This window comes from Lonchura striata, chromosome 6, assembly GCF_050655825.1.
Source record: "Lonchura striata isolate lonStrDom1 chromosome 6, ASM5065582v1, whole genome shotgun sequence".
Classification (NCBI taxonomy): Eukaryota; Metazoa; Chordata; class Aves; order Passeriformes; family Estrildidae; genus Lonchura; species Lonchura striata.
The window spans coordinates 2,248,148-2,267,136 of NC_140708.1; the positions used below are offsets into that span (position 1 = coordinate 2,248,148).

The 18,989-nt window shown below is 55.0% G+C and overlaps 2 protein-coding genes across 2 annotated transcripts in view; one reads left to right on the forward strand and one right to left on the reverse strand.

Annotated features, from left to right (window-relative positions):
* CDH23 (cadherin related 23) overlaps nt 1–18,989 on the forward strand; it is a 186,496-nt gene that overhangs the window by 152,622 nt on the left and 14,885 nt on the right. The window contains exons 37-40 of the mRNA XM_077784783.2: nt 787–1,014; nt 16,114–16,335; nt 16,418–16,537; nt 18,390–18,570. Of these exons, the coding sequence (XP_077640909.2) occupies nt 787–1,014; nt 16,114–16,335; nt 16,418–16,537; nt 18,390–18,570 (751 nt within the window). The remainder of the gene's footprint in view (nt 1–786; nt 1,015–16,113; nt 16,336–16,417; nt 16,538–18,389; nt 18,571–18,989) is intronic.
* Nucleotides 4,337–14,522, reverse strand: VSIR (V-set immunoregulatory receptor). Its single transcript, XM_021529104.4, has 7 exons — nt 14,373–14,522; nt 9,381–9,839; nt 8,635–8,682; nt 7,286–7,393; nt 5,884–5,911; nt 5,274–5,461; nt 4,337–5,031 (listed from the first exon to the last, which is right to left on the reverse strand). The coding sequence occupies exons 1-7, from the start codon at nt 14,434–14,436 to the stop codon at nt 4,994–4,996; spliced, it is 933 nt and encodes a 310-aa protein (XP_021384779.3). The 5' UTR covers nt 14,437–14,522; the 3' UTR covers nt 4,337–4,993.

Below are 18,989 nucleotides of genomic sequence, written 5' to 3' on the forward strand. Positions count from 1 at the left end.
GATCGGTGACCCCTTGCCACCTTCACCTTGGGTGATGTAAGAGTTGGTGACCCCTTGAAAGCCCTCACTGGTGATGTACTCCTTGTTTTGGGCTAGGAAATAGCTCTACAAGCAACTTAAGCCTGTGAGGCTGCAGGGAGCAGCCGGAAGGAGAAGTGGCTACACACCCATGGAAATGCCACCTAAGTGACACAAGAGATGGTGCGGTGCAGAATAAGAACAGCTTTCAGGAAGCAGCTTAGCAAGGGCTAGATAATTAAGCAATAAAACACAATCAGGCATGAAAAAGACAACTTATTTCCTGACAGTTTAATTCCTGAACTGAGGCAGGGGGTGATTCTCAATTTGGTGATGAAAAATGAAATATGAGTAATAGCCAGTGCCACTTAGCTGTGAGGAACTGCTGCTCATGATTTATAGCTTGGCATTAAGGATATTGCCCTGTTAAGGTTTTCTTATCTATTTAATACTTGTTCAGAGCAGGCTGAAGAACAGAATTTCTGTTTTGATTTTCCCCATAATGGGACTATCCAAAAATAATTAGCTGAGCTCTGGATCCATTACACGGCCTTCACCTTTGCACACACTGTGGGTTTTATGCTCTCCCAGGCTGTGCCAGCCTAGATAAGACCTAATGTGCAGCTTTCTGCTGAGCTGCCGGGTGTTGGGGCAGCGAGTTTGGAGCCTCAAGCTCATCAGTGCCCTCTCTGTATTAGAATGACATTATTAATTAGGTATTTTATACGTGATGGGGGCTCGTGGGATTTACGTCGCGTATCTCTGCAGAACGTCGGCGGTGGCACGGCGGTGGCCCAGGTACGCGCCACCGACCGGGACGTCGGCCTCAACAGTGTCCTCTCCTACTACATCACCCGTGGCAACGAGGACCTGACCTTCCGCATGGACCGTGTCACCGGCGAGATCGCCACCCGGCCCTCCCCGCCCGACCGCGAGCGCCAGAGCTTCTACAGCCTCGTGGTCACCGTGGAGGACGAGGGCAACCCCTCGCTGTCGGTGAGCCGCCAAAATGGGCCTTTCGGGGCAAGGGTGGGGCTGGGCAGCACTGTGGGAGCGAGCTTGGCACTGAGTGTGGGATGTGAAAGGGGAGAAAAGGTACCAGGTGTGATGTTTTGGGGACTCGGGGTCCAAACCTGCTGTGAACAGATTTGGTTCAGAGTCTCCTTCAATGCCTGGTCGTGCAGGACCCTCCCTCACAGTTGTTCAGCAGGCCTCATCCCCCATCTCCAAATGAAAAAAAGAGGAGCATCCCTATGGGGAGGTGTGCTGGCTGCTCCTGCCCTGCTCACAGGCTGGGTTTGGAAGGACTCCAGACATTGCCCACCTGTCTCAGCACTGGGAGTGGCTGGAGCAGCAGCTCAACCACATTCACCATTGATCGTCTGCTGTGGTCCTTGTGAATGAGAGGAGCTCTGGTCATTGTGACAAACGCCTGGAGTGCCAGGACAAGAGGGAATGGCTTCAGACTGAGAGGGGGTTGATATGAGACCCCACCCATCATCCCATGGTCTAGGGAAGAGACTGTTTTGCTTGGGTTATTGTTTGTGCCTCTGAGGATGACTCAAAAAGTCAAAAGAGCAAATACCATGTGGGCCATTTTCCAGCTCTGAGTCCCTTCTAACCCCATGTTTCTGTAGAAAGGTGCCTGAGCACCCACGTGCACAAATGATGAGATGAGCTGATGCATTGTGTGACACTCTGCCATCCTTCCTGTCCCCCACCTCCACCTGCTATCTCTCACCATCTCTGTGCTCTGCCTACATAGCTCTGTCTGCAAAGCCCTGCTCTACATTTTGATCAAACAGGTCGCAGCCAGCAGTGCAAACTGTGACTGTGATTCTCACTTCAGGCTTTGCACTCTCAGCTCCTCCCTCCCGGTTGGTTCACACTCCAGCTTCTGCATCACCATCTTTTCCATTAGTTGTACTGTCACTGAGGTTTAAACCTAGCTAAGTCTCTTCCCCAGCATGAGAGAAGGCTGTGCTGTGGCTGCACTGCAGGATGCCACCAGCTCCTCCTTGTCCCCACCGCTGTGGGAGCAGGCGCTGATCCTGGTGTGCCGAGGAATGCCGTGTGCTGAGCTGGCAAATCCCGTTGCCCTGGCAATGCCCACTTCCCTTCCCAGTGCCAGCAGGGACGAGTGGCACAGCTTATCACTCCACACCGCCCAGGCAGTGTCCCAGCAGCCCTGCCCGTCCCCACAGGCTCTGCCGTGTGCCCACCATGTCACGAGCACACGTCATGCCAGCAGCAGCAGCAATCCGAATCCCAGCCACACAAAGTGCCCAGTGACCCAATTCCTGAGCGGAGAGAGGAGTTTTGGCCCTTTTCAGAGCTCGAGGAGGACACTCAGGTCTTGTGAAAGGCTGTCGGGCGTGTTGCTGGGTGCCTGCTGGCCTCACGCCTGGCTGGGGAAACGATGTCGGTCAGGGGCTTGCTGCCTGCCAGGAACTGGCCTTGCACAAGGAGCTTCAGCCTGATGCAACAATGCACAAAAGGGGGTGATTGTTTCTAGTTTGTACATCCATCCATGGGTTTCAAGGTTTGGCCTTCTCTGTGTGGGAGAGGCAGAGGAGACAGAGTTGAGAGAGGACTAGGAAGTCCTCACTTAGAAGTGGTGATCTGGGATGCCCAGGACAGCAAGGGAGCAGGGAAGGCTAGCCAAGAGGAATCTCTTGAGAGCTGGAAATGTGGGAACAAAAGGATAAAATGCTGCTGATAATATAAAAATATTTTCATTTTAAAAAGCATTGCAGGAGAAAAGAAACCTTCACAAGCTGGTGATGTTCAGCTGGAAGGTGTGTGGGAATTGCAGGCGTCACCTGGGCACTGTTTGACCCTGGGGCAAGCCAGCAGCTGCACCTCCCCAAGAGCTGGCCCTGCTCCAGAGTGGTTGGGATGCTTCCTGCAGGAAGATGTCTGCCCAAGGAGGGTGCAGCAGCCCTGTGCACTGGGACAGGGATCCTGCTGGCACCCACAGCCCCAGGCACTGGCGGCTCCAGCAAGGCAGGGTGGATCTTCACTGCCCAGATGTTCGTCTTGCAGCTGGGTCACCTTCACCACAAGCATCTGTGTCATCTTCTTCATGGAACTGGGGGCCAAGGTGTGGGGCCAGCACCCCTGTGCCAGGATTCTTGCTCCAGAATGTGTGGAAGCCTGGGAAATAATTTCTTCTCTCTCCTAGAAGCCTTTAGTTTTCCTTCTGGAGAGAAAACTGATGCCACTCCGTGCCCCAACATGCCACACCAGAGCCTCTGGCAGAGAGCTTAGCTCTGCCTGCAGCACCAGGTTTCCCAAAACATGGGGTTCCTGCCACACAGAGCAAAACCTGTTTCCTACAAAGCTTCATTCTGTCATCAGGCAGTGCATTCGTTAGGGAACAGCGACTTGGAGAGGGTTTCAAAGCTGTTAAGACCTGCAGGCAGGCAAAGCCCTGGTGTGCCTTTCCAGCTGGGGCTGCTGAGACAGGGAGAAGGAAGAGCTGGAGGCACCAGGTGCTGGATTCCCCATCAAAGCTGGGAAGGGACTGAGCCATGGGTAGCAATAAAGCATGAGTCCCATGCTCAGGAAGTCCCATCCATGGTGGTGAGGGTGCTGGCTTCTCCTTCATCCCTGCACCACCCTGAGGGTGCTGGCTTCTCCTTCATCCCTGCACCACCCTGAGGGTGCTCCTGCTGAAGCCAGTGCTGGATTAATAAAATCCTACAGTTCCCCAGCCCATTCCAGAGGCAAACACTTTCTTCCAGCCACACAGTGTGGAAACTTGTGTGCTGCCAGGGATGCTCTGCCTGGCCACACTGCCTGGTGCAGCTGTTGCTCAGGTCTGACTCTGTTGCACTATGACTAATGTTTATGTCTGTCTCATGGCCAATTTTTAACCCACCTTACAATGAAAAGAGAAACCAGAGGAAAAAAAAAACAAACAAAAACAAACACACTGAGTAACAGTGTCTGCCACAAGGTTTGATATCACCACTGGGGCTGAGTCACACTGGAGCCGTAGTTTCTTCTGGATAAGCAGTGCCAGATGCTGTTGTTCAGATGCTGCACGAGCACCCACAGCCCCCAGGACATCACAGAGTCCTCTCACAGTGGCCCCAGCGCTGGCTGCTCTGGCTGTGCTGCCCCAGGAGGGCAAGGGGAAGCCATCCATAGCATTTCCCACTGTGCCTCCCATGCCTCTCCACGGGGGCTCTTGGCCACCTCACAGGAACATCCTGCAACACCCTCCAGATGAACTTCCTAACTGACAGGCATTAATAATTAAAAAAAAAAAAAAAAAAAAAAGAGGAAAAAACCCAAATGAAAACCATAAACATCCTTTTTTCCTTTTAATCAGCACTGATAATGAAACAAACAGAAAGATAAATTGCCCTGATCCCAAGCCAAGGATAAAACTGCAGTAGAAATAAGGCTCCTCCCAACATGTGTTCTGCTGAAAGGCAGCAGCATCACAAGTCCACGGCCATTTCAAAAGGCTGGTAAGGAAAGAGGGCTCTGGTGGCAGCAGGGAGCCTCTCCCCTTCCTGTTTTGCAAAGAAAAAGGTAGTACGAGGTTGGCTGGTGATCCTGTTTTGTTCCATGCTGAATAAAGTATTTTACCATCCACTCCCAGAGAGGATGTTCAGTCAAGGATCCAGAAATGTGTTGATGTTGCAGAGCTTAGACCCTGGCAGTAAGTTAATCCTCAGGGAAGTCTGCAGGTGCAGGACATCCTCAATTTTCAGCTAGTCTGTAAAATGTGAGCAGTACAGAGCCACGCACTTCTCCAAGGAAACAGGTAGTTAAAAATCGAAATCCGAGCAAGAGAGATTCACTTCCAGTCCCAGAGCAGTGGCAGGATGGGAGACAAGGGCAGGGACCCCGCACACAGTGCCATTTCTTAAGGCACTGCTGCTCCTGGCCCTGCCACCCTCAGGACTATTGTCTTGGTGAGCATGGCGTGCTCTGCAGGATGTGGTTTCCTCTGGGCTCCTCAGGCTTTCAAGGAATTTGGTGAGTCAGGAACAGGATCTGGAAAAGGCAGCCAGGGATATTAGTCCAGCTTAAACTGAAGGGATATTATTCCAGGAAGTGACCAAACTCTGCTTCTGCGTGGAAAACAGAGGGTTTAGGTCCTTCCCATTTTTCAAGCCACGGGACTTGATGTCCCACACAACACCAAGCTTGCTGCTGCTATTTAACCCCTGGCTGTCCCCTTTCCTTCCCACCTGTCCCACCACCTGCAGAGGGGCTCGGCAGTGCTGGTCACTCACCCAGGGTGGGGAAGAAGCAGTCCCCGGGCCCGGGGGGGGACAGGGGGGTGCTGGGCTCCGAGAGCAGATGCCGGCCGGACTCCGAGGGCAGCCTGCTGGCCAGGTAGGACAGCTGGGGCCGGGGCCGCGGCTCCGCGCCGGCCGGCGGCGCCGCCTCGAACACGGGGTTTTCGATGCCCTGGGTGCCGCTGTGGGACAGGAGAGGCGTTTGCATCTTTACTTCAGAGAGGTTTTTTATCCCCAGGGCTTTGGCTGAGCGTTGGGAGCAAGCAAGAAGGGCAGGGAGCAGGTTCAGGTGTCTCAGCTGAGAGGAAATGGGGAGCCCAGTGCAGGGGGAAAGTTCAGCCAAAGGGGTTTCAGGCTCGTCCTGAAACCTGCTCGGGGTGCAGGGAGATGCAGGCCCTTGAAAAACGGAAGGAGGCACTTTCCACGTGGAGAGAAGGAAGAGAAACAGCCATTTCCCAGAAAGGGAAAGGACTCAGGGCGTGGGTGACACCCCTTTCACTTTGCTGGGCTGAGGATATGTGCTGGCTTCACAGGGAAGGAGGACCTTTGCAGGGGCTGGGATGCAAGGGCATGTGAGGAGCTGGGAGCTCGTGGATTTCCTTACCTATCCATCCTGACAAGCTCGTGGGCACCTGCCAAAGACAAAATGTTTGGGGTGAGTGCTGGCAGCACAAGGCCCAACATCAGGCCCAGACCCACTGCCAGGGCACTGTTCTGGTGTCTTACCCACCTCCAGTTCCTCGTCTCCCTTTGCATTCCTCCCTCACCTGCTTCTTTAGCCCTCTGCTTTGCTGCCAAACCTCCTTCTCTGCATCCGTGCCCTCTCCCATCCTGTTCACTCCCCAGCTTCATCCCAGGTTGAGACCACAGGCTCCAAAGAAGGGGAAGAGACACTTCTGCAGGTGTGGGGTGAAGTGAGGTGCAGCTGCAGCCTGGCCCCGCTCCTGCCCACCTGTGGCACCATCCTGGGGCTCTGCAAACACCACCTGGCACTTGGCTGCCCCTCTTTGGCTGGGCAGCCCCGGGTCAGGCATTCCCTCGCCCCCAGATCCCACAGCCCGTGTTACTGGTCCCTGCTGGATGCCTGCCTGGCCATCACCCTGAGGTGCTGGAGTTTTGGCCCAAATTGTACCCAAGGAAGGCGCTAGGTGGAAATAACCTGGTCCATGATACCTGAGAGGCAAACCCCCCTGGATTTTGGCTGCCCTCTGGGGTGAAGTAGCATCCAGGTGATGCTTTGCAGATGGAGGTGGGAGCTGCAGCCCAGCCACCGCTAAAGCAGTGCCTGAAGGGCGTGGCTGTCCAGAGGCCAGCTGCTGCAAAAACCACTTCTCCAAAGGTCTCCTCGGAGCCACACAGCCCCACCGAGCGGCAGAGGAAAACCGCAGGGCCCCGCTTGCCCAAGGGCTGATGAAATGGCTCTGCCAGTTAAGGTGGTGCCCCTTTCCGCCTAATTACCCAAATCTCCGGGAGCCAAGCACGGGCGGGAGCTGGCAGCCAGCTATGCCTCAGCACAGCCTGGGGTTACAGGGCTGGGGCAGCAGAGGGGAGACCTGGCTTGCTGCAGTCCTAGGGCCACAGACATGTTGGGGCTCTTTTTAAAGAGCAGGGTGAGAAAAAGTGCACACAATGCTTTTCAGTCACTTAGAAGGCAAAGCTGCTATTTCAGGTGTGCAGTGGAGGGAGGGATGAGTGAATGAGGTAGCTCTCACAGTGGATGTGGAGGAAAGGGCTCAGCAGGGAGCATCCTCATAGTTTCAGAGCCTCCAGTACGCTGCTGGTGTCCCCTCCTAGCCCACACTCCTCACCAGCAGCCTGCAGGCATGCTTGGCCCTTCCCAGGACAGCTCTGCAGGAGGCACCTGGCAGGGACCTGACCTGGGCCACCTTACACCACACCCAGGGGACCTGGGGCAGCCAAAGCAGCTGATGCCAGTGGGGCACATCCCACCCAGCCTTGCCAGGCTGCTGCAGCCCAGGAGGTGAGATGGGGGTCCTGGTACGTACGTCTGCTGCTGGCAGCTTGTCTCTGCTTGTAAATGAGGAGCAGGATGAGGGGCAGGCAGAGGATGCCCACAATGCAGGCGCCCGTGGCCAGCACGGCGGCCGTGATATCTGCAACAGAAGAGCAGAGATGAGCCCTCCCATTCACCTTCCCTTCCCTGGGCTTCCCCAAGCCAAAATCACAGGATTGTTTAGGATGGAAGAGACCTTAAAGATCATTCAATCCGGCACAGGGCAACCCCGTGTTGCCTCAGAGCTGATGCAGTGTGGCCCCCACACACAGGATTCACACCGGGGTGCATTGCCAGCTGTGGAGATAAGCTCTGAACCCCAGCCAGGGTCCTTCATTGCTGCAGCACATCCCAAGGCTTTCGGTCTTCTAGGTATGAGGAGAGAAGCCCTGATAAAGGCTCCCAGCAACTTTGGAGCACTGACCGACCCACTGCCAGCCTCAAAGTGCTCGGGCATCAGAGGGCTCGTTACCCACAGCCTCTGCTAATTAACGTGCCTCTGGAGAATGTCACTCACAGAGGCTCCCAGAAAGGCTGGCAGCCTGCAGGCACTTCTGTGGCCATCAAGGTCCTTGTGGGATGGCTCATGGCGAGGCTGAGGGCTGCTTAGGGCAAGGTTCAGCTCCTCTCCTGCACATCCATCTGAGGAAGCAGCTCATTTCCCTGTGTGTCTGTGTTTTAGGAGGGGATGTTTTTCTCTTTTTTCCTGACAGGGCAGGGTGTCCCAGCACTTGGGACTGAAGGTTAGGGACAAGAAAGCTCCTGGGGACCAGGAACTGCTTCCCTTCTTCGGGCATGCTGCAAAATAATTTTAGCCAAATCTGCCCATTTAGGAGCCAGCAAAGGGGGACAGACAGAGCGACCCAGCAAGAAACCAGCTGCACAGTGAAGTGTGGGCATCTCCATGTCTAGACACAGCTCCGGGGGAGCCCCACTTTGTCTGAGCACTCAAGCAAAATCTGGGTTTCCCCTGCTCAAGACAGAGGTGGCCCAGGCTTGGGGTGTAGGAAGAGGTTCCTGCAACTCTTTATCTTTCTGTCCCTTCCCGTTTGCTTGTGGAAGCCCCTGTTGTGGGAGGGGGCTCAGGTGCTTTAGAACAGCAGGGTGAGTGATCTCCATGGGCTTCAGGACAGGCGTGTCCAGGTGATGGGCTGAAGAAGGCTTTCCCTAGCCTGGGGATGTGCCTGTCATGCACACCCCGTTGGAACAGCTCTGGAAACCACCCTCCCAACAGCCGGCTGTGAGGTTGCATGTGGGCACTGGTGTGTGGGCACTGATCCCTAGGGAATGCATGGGCCAGGATGGCGAGCAGCACATTGGAAAGAGGGGTTTTCCCTTTACCTTTGCCGGAGGCAGTGTGAAATGTGCAGTTTTGAAGCCCTCCTTTGCCTGCAGAAGAGAACAGAAAAGCTCAGGATTCGCTCAGTTCTCACAGATCTCCCGACCTGCTGGCTGCCCTTGCCTTTTCTCCCTGGTATTGAGAACATCATTCCAGAGCAGCCCAAAGCAGGAGTTTAATCCTGAGAAGTGTTCACTGAGATCCCTGCTGCAAGACTCCCTTTGTCCAGGGCAGCAGGGCCCATCCCTGACTGTGCGGCCAATTTTTTTTTTTTTTAAGTCTAAAAGAAAAGCAATCTAACACTGCAAATCAAGGCCAGGAGATGCCTTCCCCTCCCTCATGCCTCTCCCACTGGGCTGCTGTCCCAAGGTTGTCTGTGAGCCCTCACCCAGGCTTGCACCACCAGCCAGCTCCTTTTAAGTTTAGGCTTGTTTTCCTCTCTGCCAGAAGGAGGTTGAAGAAGATCAGCTAAACTATGTACCATGGATTTTATTGCATTCCAGCCTCTTGAGTTATTAAGATTTTTCTTTTTTTTTTCTTTTTTTTCTTTTTTTTTTTTTTTAATGTTTCATTGCTCTCAAGCTCTAATTCAAACCTTCAACATCTGCTGCTCTTTGACTTCTGGAACACGCCCTGCAGGTCCAGCATCAGCACACGCTGCTTCCCCAGCCCCAGTGCTGCATCCCTCGCCACCCCTTCCCTGGCACTGTGCCCTGGCACGGCTGCAGGGCTGGCAGGACAGCCTCACCTCGCTGGATCTGCAGCTCCACAAAGCCATGAGCCACCTGCACGGTGTGGGGCTTGCTGTGACCTTCCCTCCTGACCTCCACGGCGTAGCAGCAGTAATTCCCGCTGTCCTGCAGCGTCAGGTTCCTCACCACGAGGTGGAAGGTGCCGTGGTGGTCAAGGACAAGCTCCACGCCGTGGTGGCCGCTTTGCCGCCCGAGGGGGGGTTTCTGGGAGGCGTTGCCTGGCAGCTCGTGGTGCCTGCCGAGGTCATGGCGCAGCTCCTTGTCGGTGGCGTTGCGGATGTGCCTCTTGTCGGAGCAGCTCTGGTCGCCCGTGCTGCTGAAGTACCAGGTTTTGTAGAGCAGGTCGTGGTGCTCGGCCAGGGCGCCGCTGATCCGGCAGCTCAGGGTGACGTTCTGGCCCTCGGGGCAGACGCACAGCGAGTACGGGGTGGTGATCAGGAAAGCTGCTGCCCCTCCTGCCAGGGAGAAGGTACCAAGTCAGAGCCTGGCCTTGCCCTGAGTTTGTAGCAAAACTGGCCAACAAAACACCTCAAACCCACCAGCGATGTTGGCAAAGGGTGGGGAGGCCCTGGCACAGGTTGCCCAGAAGAGCTGTGGCTGTCCCAGCCCTAGAAGTGTCCAAGGCCAGGTTGGATGGTGCTCTGAACAACCTGGGATGGTGGAAGGTGTTGAAACTACATAATCTTTAACTGCCTTCTAACTCAAATCTTCCAGGATTTTGCATTGGGGCTGGGAGCACAACTTGACCCTAGAAATCAACTCTGCAGCAGACACGTGCTTTAAATACAGTTATGCATCAGCAGCAGGGAGGCAGAAGCTTCTCTGGCTACAGCAGAGATGTGGGGCAGGGAGGCAAAGGAGAATGAGAGAAGAAGCAAGGCAGCAGGGTTATGGCTTGTTAAGGAGGAAACACAAGCACAGCTGGGCCAGCTGCAGAAAAATAAAAGGAGCGAAAACAAACAGAAAAGTTCTGGGAGGAGCAGTGGCCCCCCTTCTCCCCCAGATGAGGCGGGGAGCAGGTCCCACCCTCCTTGTTTTTCAGGCCCCAGGGAGGAAAAGGGGGAACTGGCTGATGCTGACAGTGAGGAGCTGCTGGAAAATGAAAACAATTTTCAGAAAGAAATTCTGGAGTGTGGCAGAAGTGGGAGCAGGAGGCATTGCTGGTCTTTCCCCAGCACACTGATGGGGGTACTGCTGGGTAAGGGGAGCTGTGCTTGAGGGGAGGGAAAAGTGCAAAGACAGGAGAGGTTTTGGTGCTCTGGCCCTGCCACACCTTCATGTTTGCAGAAGCGCTAACGTCACTTCGAAAACAGAAGAAAAAGCAGTTTCTGGGTTTATTTACTTTAAATTACTGTGGAAGAGAGGTTTCTGTGGCTGGTTTGCAGCAGAGAAGATGTGACAAGGACGAGATGGTGGAGGGTTTTTTTTTGTTTTGGTAACATCCTGTTGTGCTACGTTTCGCTTTGAGGTTTCTCGCTTGCTATATCAAGAGGCCCTCAATCACAGGCAGGGCATGATGTGCCTGCCCACAAGCATCCAGCCAGGCCAGAGGCTCCCCACTGCTGGGCCACCCAGAGAGCACCCTCCTCCTGAGAGCAGAGTCACCCTGTCACCTGCCTGGCCCTGGGCTCTGCAGCAGAGAGTGAAACCAAACACGTGCCTGCCACCTCTGGTGGCTATCTCTGACTCTTAGGTGATGGTGCAAGAGGAGCCCGTGAGTCCCTGCCAGAGGTTGCTCCGCAGGGAGAGGGAGGCTTTGGGAAGGAGATTGGCCCTGTTGCACTCCCTGCTCTGGAGCCCACAGTGCCAAGGAGTCCCCAGAGGCAGAGCTGGGTGACCTTTGCCTGACCACTCCAGCTAATTGCTTCCTGCTCTCCACAGCACGTGCAGCAGCACGTCCTGGAGCTGCTCTGGGGCAGAGGTTTGTGTGGCCTGAGCCCAGCTCTGCCTCGCTCGGTCTCGTTTTCAAGCCCTGACTTCTCCTTCTCCTGGGGTGCTGCTGGGGCCAGGATGCACAGCCAGGCTGGAGGGGTTCTGGCAGGCAGCAGAGTGGGTCCCCCACCTCCTTGCCAAAGCACCAAGCACAAAAGCACTTCAGATGTGTTTCTGATACCTGCTGCAAGGGGAAGTGCCCCATTCACATCGGGCGTCTCCTGGGAGCCAGAGGAAGGGAAGCCAGGGCTCTATTGGAGGAAGCCACGCTTGCAACACCTTCCAAAAGTATCAGCAGGAGTCTTTTGTTTTCCACACACCCCCCTCAGTTGCAGTAGGGCTCATCCCCGCATGGTTTGTGAAGCTCTGCCTTGCTAAGCCACCCAGCCTCCAGCTCTGGAGCTTGATGGGAACGGTTTGGCTGGAAAGTCAGCGCAGCCCACGCTTTCAGGGAGGGGCAGAGGTTACCATGTGTGCAACCTTCGGCATTACAGGCTTCCTCTCTTTCTCTGCAGCGGGGGAAGGCTCTCAAAAGCCTTTGAGTGGAGGGGAAAGCAGCTGGCAAGACACGGTACAGCCCAGAGCAGTGCCAGGGCAGTTGGTGCTCCATCCCCAAGATGTACCAAGGCTTGAAACACATGCTGGATGCCAGATGGAGCCCAGAGAAGACATCTTCTGGTGGTGTCTTTATACTAAAGCCCATGGATCTTTAATCTTCTGGGCTTCTTCCATGCCCAGAGCCCAGGCTTGGCTCCTTCTACATCCCAGTCAAACCATTCCCTTTGAAGTCAGAGCTGCTGGCAAATGCCAAAATAAAGCCAGATGTCCATCTCTGTACATCTCCAGCTGGTTGGACCAGCTGAGGGCTGAGCTGAGAGCTGTTGTCTTGTCACCATCTGGTAAACGCGGAGGAGGTCTCAAGCAGGTGCCAGAAGTGCCCCTTCTCCTCTTTGGCACCTCAGTAACTTTGTCTCCAACCGGTGGTGATGCATCTGTGCGGCGCAGAGCCCAGTGCAGTGTTGGTACATCCCAGTGCTGGCTGGCATCACTCTCTTGACACATGGGAACTCTGCTTTCAGACAAAGCAGAAACACAAAAAAGTGCAGAAACCTGTGCTGCTTGGCCAACCAACAGCTTAAATAAGTCAGGATTTCACACCAAATTCTGGGTTGTTGACCAAAATCCTCTCCTGGCTGCTTCTCCTGTGTTTGGTTCCCAGCCCTGGCAAGCAGGTGCTTGATCTGCACTCCTGTGCTTGGCAGAAGTGATTTCCACATCTTTCCACTCCGAGGAAATCTGCAGGGATCAGGAGATGGAGCCTTTGGAGGGGCTCACCTGCTGCAGAGGAGAGGCTGCTGGAAACAGAGGTGGAGCAAGGAGCTCTGCTTGCTTCCTCTTCTGGGAGTTCTTGTAGCAGGCTCACATCAAAGTGCCCCGAGCCTGTTGTCACTGTGCTGTGATTATGCCTCAGTTATCAGCCAGGTGAGATGTGCAGGAGCATCCGTAGCTCTGCAGAACTACCTCGAGCACGAAAGAAAGAGGAGAGAAAAAACTTGCTGAAGATGCCCAAGGCATGTTAACAGCCCTCATCTCCTGCACCCCAGGAGCCAAATGGCTTTCCAGCAGTGGGGGTACCCATCATCCAGGCACTGGAGGGAGCAGCCTCGGGTGGTCCTGCCTTGCTCCTCTTCCAGCACAGCTGGCTCGGGGACGACACTTGGGATGTGATTTTGGAAAGCCCAGCTCAGCTGCCATACTTTAGGGGAAGAGGAGCCACTTCCCCATCCACCTTGCTGCCAGCATCCCCAGGCTGGGTGTCTCCAAGGACTACTTCTCCATCAATTCCTGCTAAAATTAGTCGAGGGCTCAGAAAGTTTTGGCAGGCGCGGGATTGCGCAAAGCTCGGTTCCTCTGGCACCAGCCTCACGCTGAACATCAGCATCCAAGCCTGTTGCATTGCAGAAGGCCTGAAGTTCAGTCCCAGCGCCCCAGATGCATAAATGAAATCATCCAAATCCCTGTGGAGATGCTGGGAATTGCTCCCTGATGCCGAGACTTGGATGAGAAGCAAAACGTGGTTCAATCCACACCAACCTTGGTGTCCCAGAGGAGAGGAGAAGAGACCTCTGGCCCCATTGCAGTGGGGCATCTTCGGGCATCTTTTCTTCCCGGAGATGAGCTGGCAGAAATCGTGGAGGCAGTCACTTTGTCCCGGGAGAGAGGCTGAAGCCAAGCCCGATGCTCATCCTCCGCCTGCGCAGGGCAGGGAGGGATCATGGTCCTTCCCAGCTTCTTTCTCCGAGTCGTCGCCCAGGGTGGAACCGCGGTTTTAATGCCACCACCCCCGTTCCACTGCCTGGCCCCGGACCCCCGGATGGAAACTGCCTGCCAGGGCTGGTGTGGAGTCAGGCATGAAGGAGCCCCCTCCCAAAGCATCCCCTGATAAGCAGCCAGCGAGCTTCCAGCGCTGGGAAGCGCTCAGTGCGGGGAAGGGGAACTCGGCAGCCGCTCACGGTGGCCCGGGCCACGGCTGGTTGCTCAGCCGGAGGAGCTGCCCGGCGCATCTCGGCGGAGCGCAGCATCCTTAGAGAGGGCATCCCGGCCCCGCTCGCACAAATCCCCTCTCCCCGCTCCCCCGGGCTGTTGGAAGGGTTTTCTCACCGTGGCCCAGCGGGGACCCCCACCGTGCCGGGGAAAAGTGCCGTGCGGGAACGGAGCAGCTTTTGCAGCCCGGGGTCTCCAGCGGGAGGCTGGCGGGGACGGGGAGCCGCTTCCCTTCCACGCATGTTAGATCAGAGCAGAGGAAGAAAGAAAAAAACACCCCAGAGTTTTAGAACAGCGGTTTCCCTGTGGCCCCTTTACCCCAGCACAGCCAGCACCGTGTGAAACGCTGGCTCGGCCCCCCACACACCAAAATCACGGGAGAAGAGAGCGAATAACGCCCCAGACGTTCCAGATTCCTTGCGCCGAAGCAGAGCCCCGGGCGGGCGAGCAGCGTGCCCCAGCGAGGAGAGTTTCTCCGGGCAGGGAGGAGAGCAAAGCGAGCTGGAGCTTACCGTGGGAAGCGAGCAGGCAGAGCGCAGCCAGCAGCAGCCCGGGCCGGGGGGACGCTGTCCCCATGGCGGCGGGGCGGCCGCGGAGAGGCGGCCTCTGCGGAGCCACCGCACGCTCTGAGCAGCCCCGCGGCCGCAGCCGGACTCGCACTCACAGGAAATTTCATCGCGCAGCGCTGCGGAGAACGGCGAGCACCCCCCCGAGGTGAGAGGCTGCAGGGAGAGCCGCGGGTGGGGACCGCTCCGGACCCCTCCTCCTCGGGCAGTGCGTGCCTCTGCCGGGTTCCTTCCCTTCCAGCCTCACTCAGAGCCGGCCCTGTGCATTTTTGGGCTGCTAAGGAGGGTGCTGCCCATGCCAAGTGACTTTTGGGCGCTGGTCTCCATCCCCTTCCCAGCAGGAGCGGATTCCTTGGGCCAGCTTGTAACTTTGCTTGCAATTACTGTATTTCCCTTGTTTGTGAGGACTTTTGTGAGTATTAGGGAGGCAGAATCTCTCCTGAGATGAATGGGCAGCAGGTACAGGGAAGGGTTACTCAGAGCAATGCTGACTTGGAAAAGAGAACGGACCTTTCCCAAAAAAAAAAAAAAAAAAAAAAAAAAAAAAAAAAGGGAGCAAAGAATCCCCCTCCTACAGCCCATTTACACTTTGCCCTGAAATACCAAAGCAGTGCCGTGGTCTGACACATAATTCCTCCTGGAGCTTCTCTTCAAATTCCAAAGGCATCAACAAAATTTCTGGCTGCAGCTGAGAGCTGCCTCATTTCCAGTCAGCCTTCCCTGGAAAGTGGAGCCCAGATAACGTGGAGTTTTGCAAACCACAGGAAACTTTGCTGCTTGCCTGCTCTGAATCCGGAGTTGTTCAGGGAAATAGAAAAGTACCTAATTATCGTGTGGCATTGTGGTTTTTACAGCAAACACGGCTGTGATGCTCCTGCCATAAATGTAACCCTTGGCTGGCTGGGAGAAATTTGTTGCTGGGGGAAGGTGTGGGCATGAAGCCCAGGCACCCCAAGAAAATCGTTTATTGTTCCAAGCCCCCAGCTCTGTTCTGAGCCCTTAGGCAGAGTGGTGTGCCGTTGTCACCTGCCCATCCCCAGGTGGGGTGACACCTCCATAACACAGCCGGGACATCCAGGTGTCCGTGCAGGGGCAGGGACCACTGGAAAAGGCTCCGACCTGACTGAGCCCGACCAGCAGTGACATTGTGGTCAGCAGGGAGTGGGTGGGACTACAGGAGGTTGGTCCAGTTGCCCAAGATGCTCAGTTTTGTTCCTCCCCTGAGCCGTGGCAACATCGTCTCCGGGTATTTTCCATCCATATTGCCACACTTGTTAGGAACAATCAAGGTGTCCCCAATGTCAAGGCAAGGACTCACACACACCCCTTCCAAAGGCAGGGAGGCACAGTGGGGTTCAGTGTCTGGTTTTCCCTGTGCCATGGGCTGCTCCCTGGTGTTGCCAGCAACGTGTGAAAAGGGGAGGGATTCCACAGAGACAGGCTTTGCTTGGGAATAAGGGTGTGATTTAATCTCAGTACATTTATCTCTGTACCCAGCTGTCACCTGGAAGTGCATCTGAAGCCACGGCTCATTTCATTTGGAGCCCTGCACGCTGTTTGTGTCTCTTGGCAGTGTTGAGCCACTGTTGGTCACTGACCTGGACAGATCCAGCCTTTCCTAGCCAGCTCCAGAGATTGCCCAGCACATGCCTCCACAGTGCTTAACACAATGCCCCGTGTCCCACAGGCCACCACCACGGTGTACGTCACCATCCTGGATGAGAACGACAACGCTCCCGCCTTCCGGCAGCAGCTGTACGAGGTGACCCTCGACGAGGGTCCCTCCACACTCAATGCCACCCTGGTCACCGTGCAGGCCCTGGATCAGGATGAGGGACCCAACGGTACGGTGGCCTATGCCATCACCGAAGGCAACATCTTGGGTACCTTCCACATCGACAACGCCACGGTCAGTACGGACGCCGGCCCCTCTGCAGATGCGTCCCTGTCCCGCTCCCCTCACTCCCAGCTGCCCTCCCCTGTCCTTGCAGGGCGAGATCCGCACGGTGAAGGAGCTGGACTATGAGATCAGCCACGGGCGCTACACCTTGATCGTCACCGCCACCGACCAGTGCCCCATCGTCTCACGCCGGCTGACGTCGACCACCACGGTAAGGAGCTGACGGTGGGGTTGCAACACTGTGGCCTCTCTGGGGTCAAGGAGTTCCCACTTCATGAGCAGTTTCACATCTCCTTCCCACTGGTCACCAGTTGTTTTTCCCAGCTGTGGCCAGTTTGCCCAGTTGCTGATGCCTTGCTCCCTCAAGGGTGTTTCAAAACAGGGTCGTGCACAAGAGATGCTTCTGGGTTAATTAGCCCAGTTATTTGGTCCTGCAGAGACAGAGAAATTCCTGGAACTCCTTTGAAGTTGAATTATGTTTTCTTGAGATGTCCTCTTGGTCCTTCCAGCTTGAAGGGACCAAGTAGCCCTGCAGGTAGTAAAGTACTATAGCATTAATTTCAGCTTAATCTTTATCTTTTCTTGCTATTTAGGTGCTTTTAAAATTCCCTTTTCCCCTGTAAGGAGGTTATTTAAAGCCTCTAGTCATTTTTATATTGCTTTTCTCTGTAGCTCTTTCTATTTTCCCTGGGCCACGGTGACCTGAACTCAGTGCACTGCTCAAAGACTGGGGAGGGCAGGCGAGCCGCTCCAAAGCAAATATTTTGCAGGGTTTGAGTACACTGATTATTTTTGTGACCAAAACCAAAATTTGACTAATTGTACAGCATGCCCAGATTGATTTAGTGGTCTGCAGATGGCAGGGATGGGTTAAACCTTCTGTCTTGATTGCCATGGACCATTGTACCTTACCTTGATATCAAGCTACAGGTTTTGTAATCCCCGAAAAGGAGATAAGTTTTTGTGTGTGAATGGGAAAAAGAAGAAAAACTGAAGGGGAGACACCAGTGTGGGAAATTTCTTTGGATAAAATCTGTCCACACAAGCCTGGCAGTGGGACTCCATGCTTGGACAAAGGGAAGGCCTTCATATTTGGGCATCTAATAGTGCTGGGGATGACCTCCTGGCCCAGAACAGAGCCAGGGTTTAACTGCAGGCAGCAAAGGCAGCAGCTGCCATGTACTGCAGGCGAGGGCAGACCTTCCCCTGCACTTGGCTCAAGCAGAGACATGAACTTGGAAATCCCTTCAGCAACAAGCACCGACACCAGTAAAGGTAGGAAACACCCTCCCTCCACTGCTCAAGGAGTTTGTGCCAGCAGTGTTTGAAAACACAGCATTTAGGAGGAGGTTTAGGGATTATTTGAGATCCCCAGTGATGGGAAGTCCATCACCCTGATAAGGCATGCCAGTGTTTGTTTTCTCCACTGCTAGGAAACTGAGCAGAAACTTGGATGTACTCTCTGTAAAGATTAGATTTAACCAGCAACAAATGCCCATCTGGTGGATTCCACTGTTCTTCAACTCAGGAGGTCAGAAAACTCATTTCCAACGTCTTTCTCATAACCACCTATACCACCAGTGGTGGCGGTGGCTTTGTTGGAACAAGGATGAAACCTGTCAATTTTTTCAAGTTTGCTCAGTATTAGGAATTAAGTATTTTTTGGAGGAAAAGGAGTGAGCCAGGGTGAAGCTGGCTGCAGAGATCGCATGTCTCCAGACTCATCTCTGTGGTTTTGTCTGTCCTGCTTGGACTTGGATGTGGAGGACATTGGGCTTTTGGGGTGAGTTCCCCACCGTGGTGTGTGGCCCAGAGGTTTAGCAGTGTGCAGCTGGAGTCCTGTAGTGTGCGTGTAGGATGGGCATGATCAGGAATAACGGAGTTTGAATCTCTGAACTGTGAGCTGGATGTCTGGTGAACCCAGAAAAGCCAGAAATGCAGGAGGTATTTGGCGATGTCACCCATCCACAGCTTCCCACACTCATGGCCAGCGGGGTGGTCTTCCCTTCCCCTTCCATCCCTCTCCTCTCACAACCCTCTCATGCTTCTCACCGTGGCCGCAGGTGCTGGTGAACCTCAATGACATCAACGACAACTGTCCCACCTTCCCACGGCCCTACGAGGGTCCCTTCGATGTCACCGAGGGGCAGCCCGGCCCTCGTGTCTGGACTTTCCTGGCCCATGACGGGGACTCAGGACCCAGTGGACAGGTGGAATACAGCATCATCGCCGGGGACCCCCTCGGTGAGTGGGGACACGGGGCCTCCCTTCTCCCGCTGGTTGCCCCATGGAAGAGCCTGGCTTGCAGGAGCACGGGGAGGAAGCGTTTCAGAAAAGCCATCCTCCCTCCCAGCTCAGCCTGTCGACACCAGGAAATCCTGTTTTGAGCAACAGGAAACTTAACCTGTTCGTGCCTGGACAGGGGGTGGCTGGGGCTTGTGGAGGGAAGGGGAAATTTGCTAAACAATAAAGGCAAAAAGAAGTCCAAAAGGCAAAAAAACAAAGCACAGAAAGAGAAACTGAGCCTCGTCCCTGAGTCCCTGTGGGGTTTGCAGAGGGTTGGGGGACCAAGTTGCTCTGCAGCACTCACAGCTCCACCAGCACCATGAAGCAGATGGCAGAGGAGCTGGGGGCATTCCTAACCATGGGGACATCTGGATGTC

Excerpts from the sequence above, each read along its gene's own strand:
- VSIR (XM_021529104.4), bottom strand. The coding sequence starts at position 14,436 with ATGGGGACAGCGTCCCCCCGGCCCGGGCTGCTGCTGGCTGCGCTCTGC. Across the intron at positions 9,840-14,372 it reads CTGCCTGCTCGCTTCCCACG|GAGGGGCAGCAGCTTTCCTG; the intron begins GTAAGCTCCAGC and ends TCTCCCTGGCAG. Across the intron at positions 8,683-9,380 it reads GGAGCTGCAGATCCAGCGAG|GCAAAGGAGGGCTTCAAAAC; the intron begins GTGAGGCTGTCC and ends TCTCTTCTGCAG.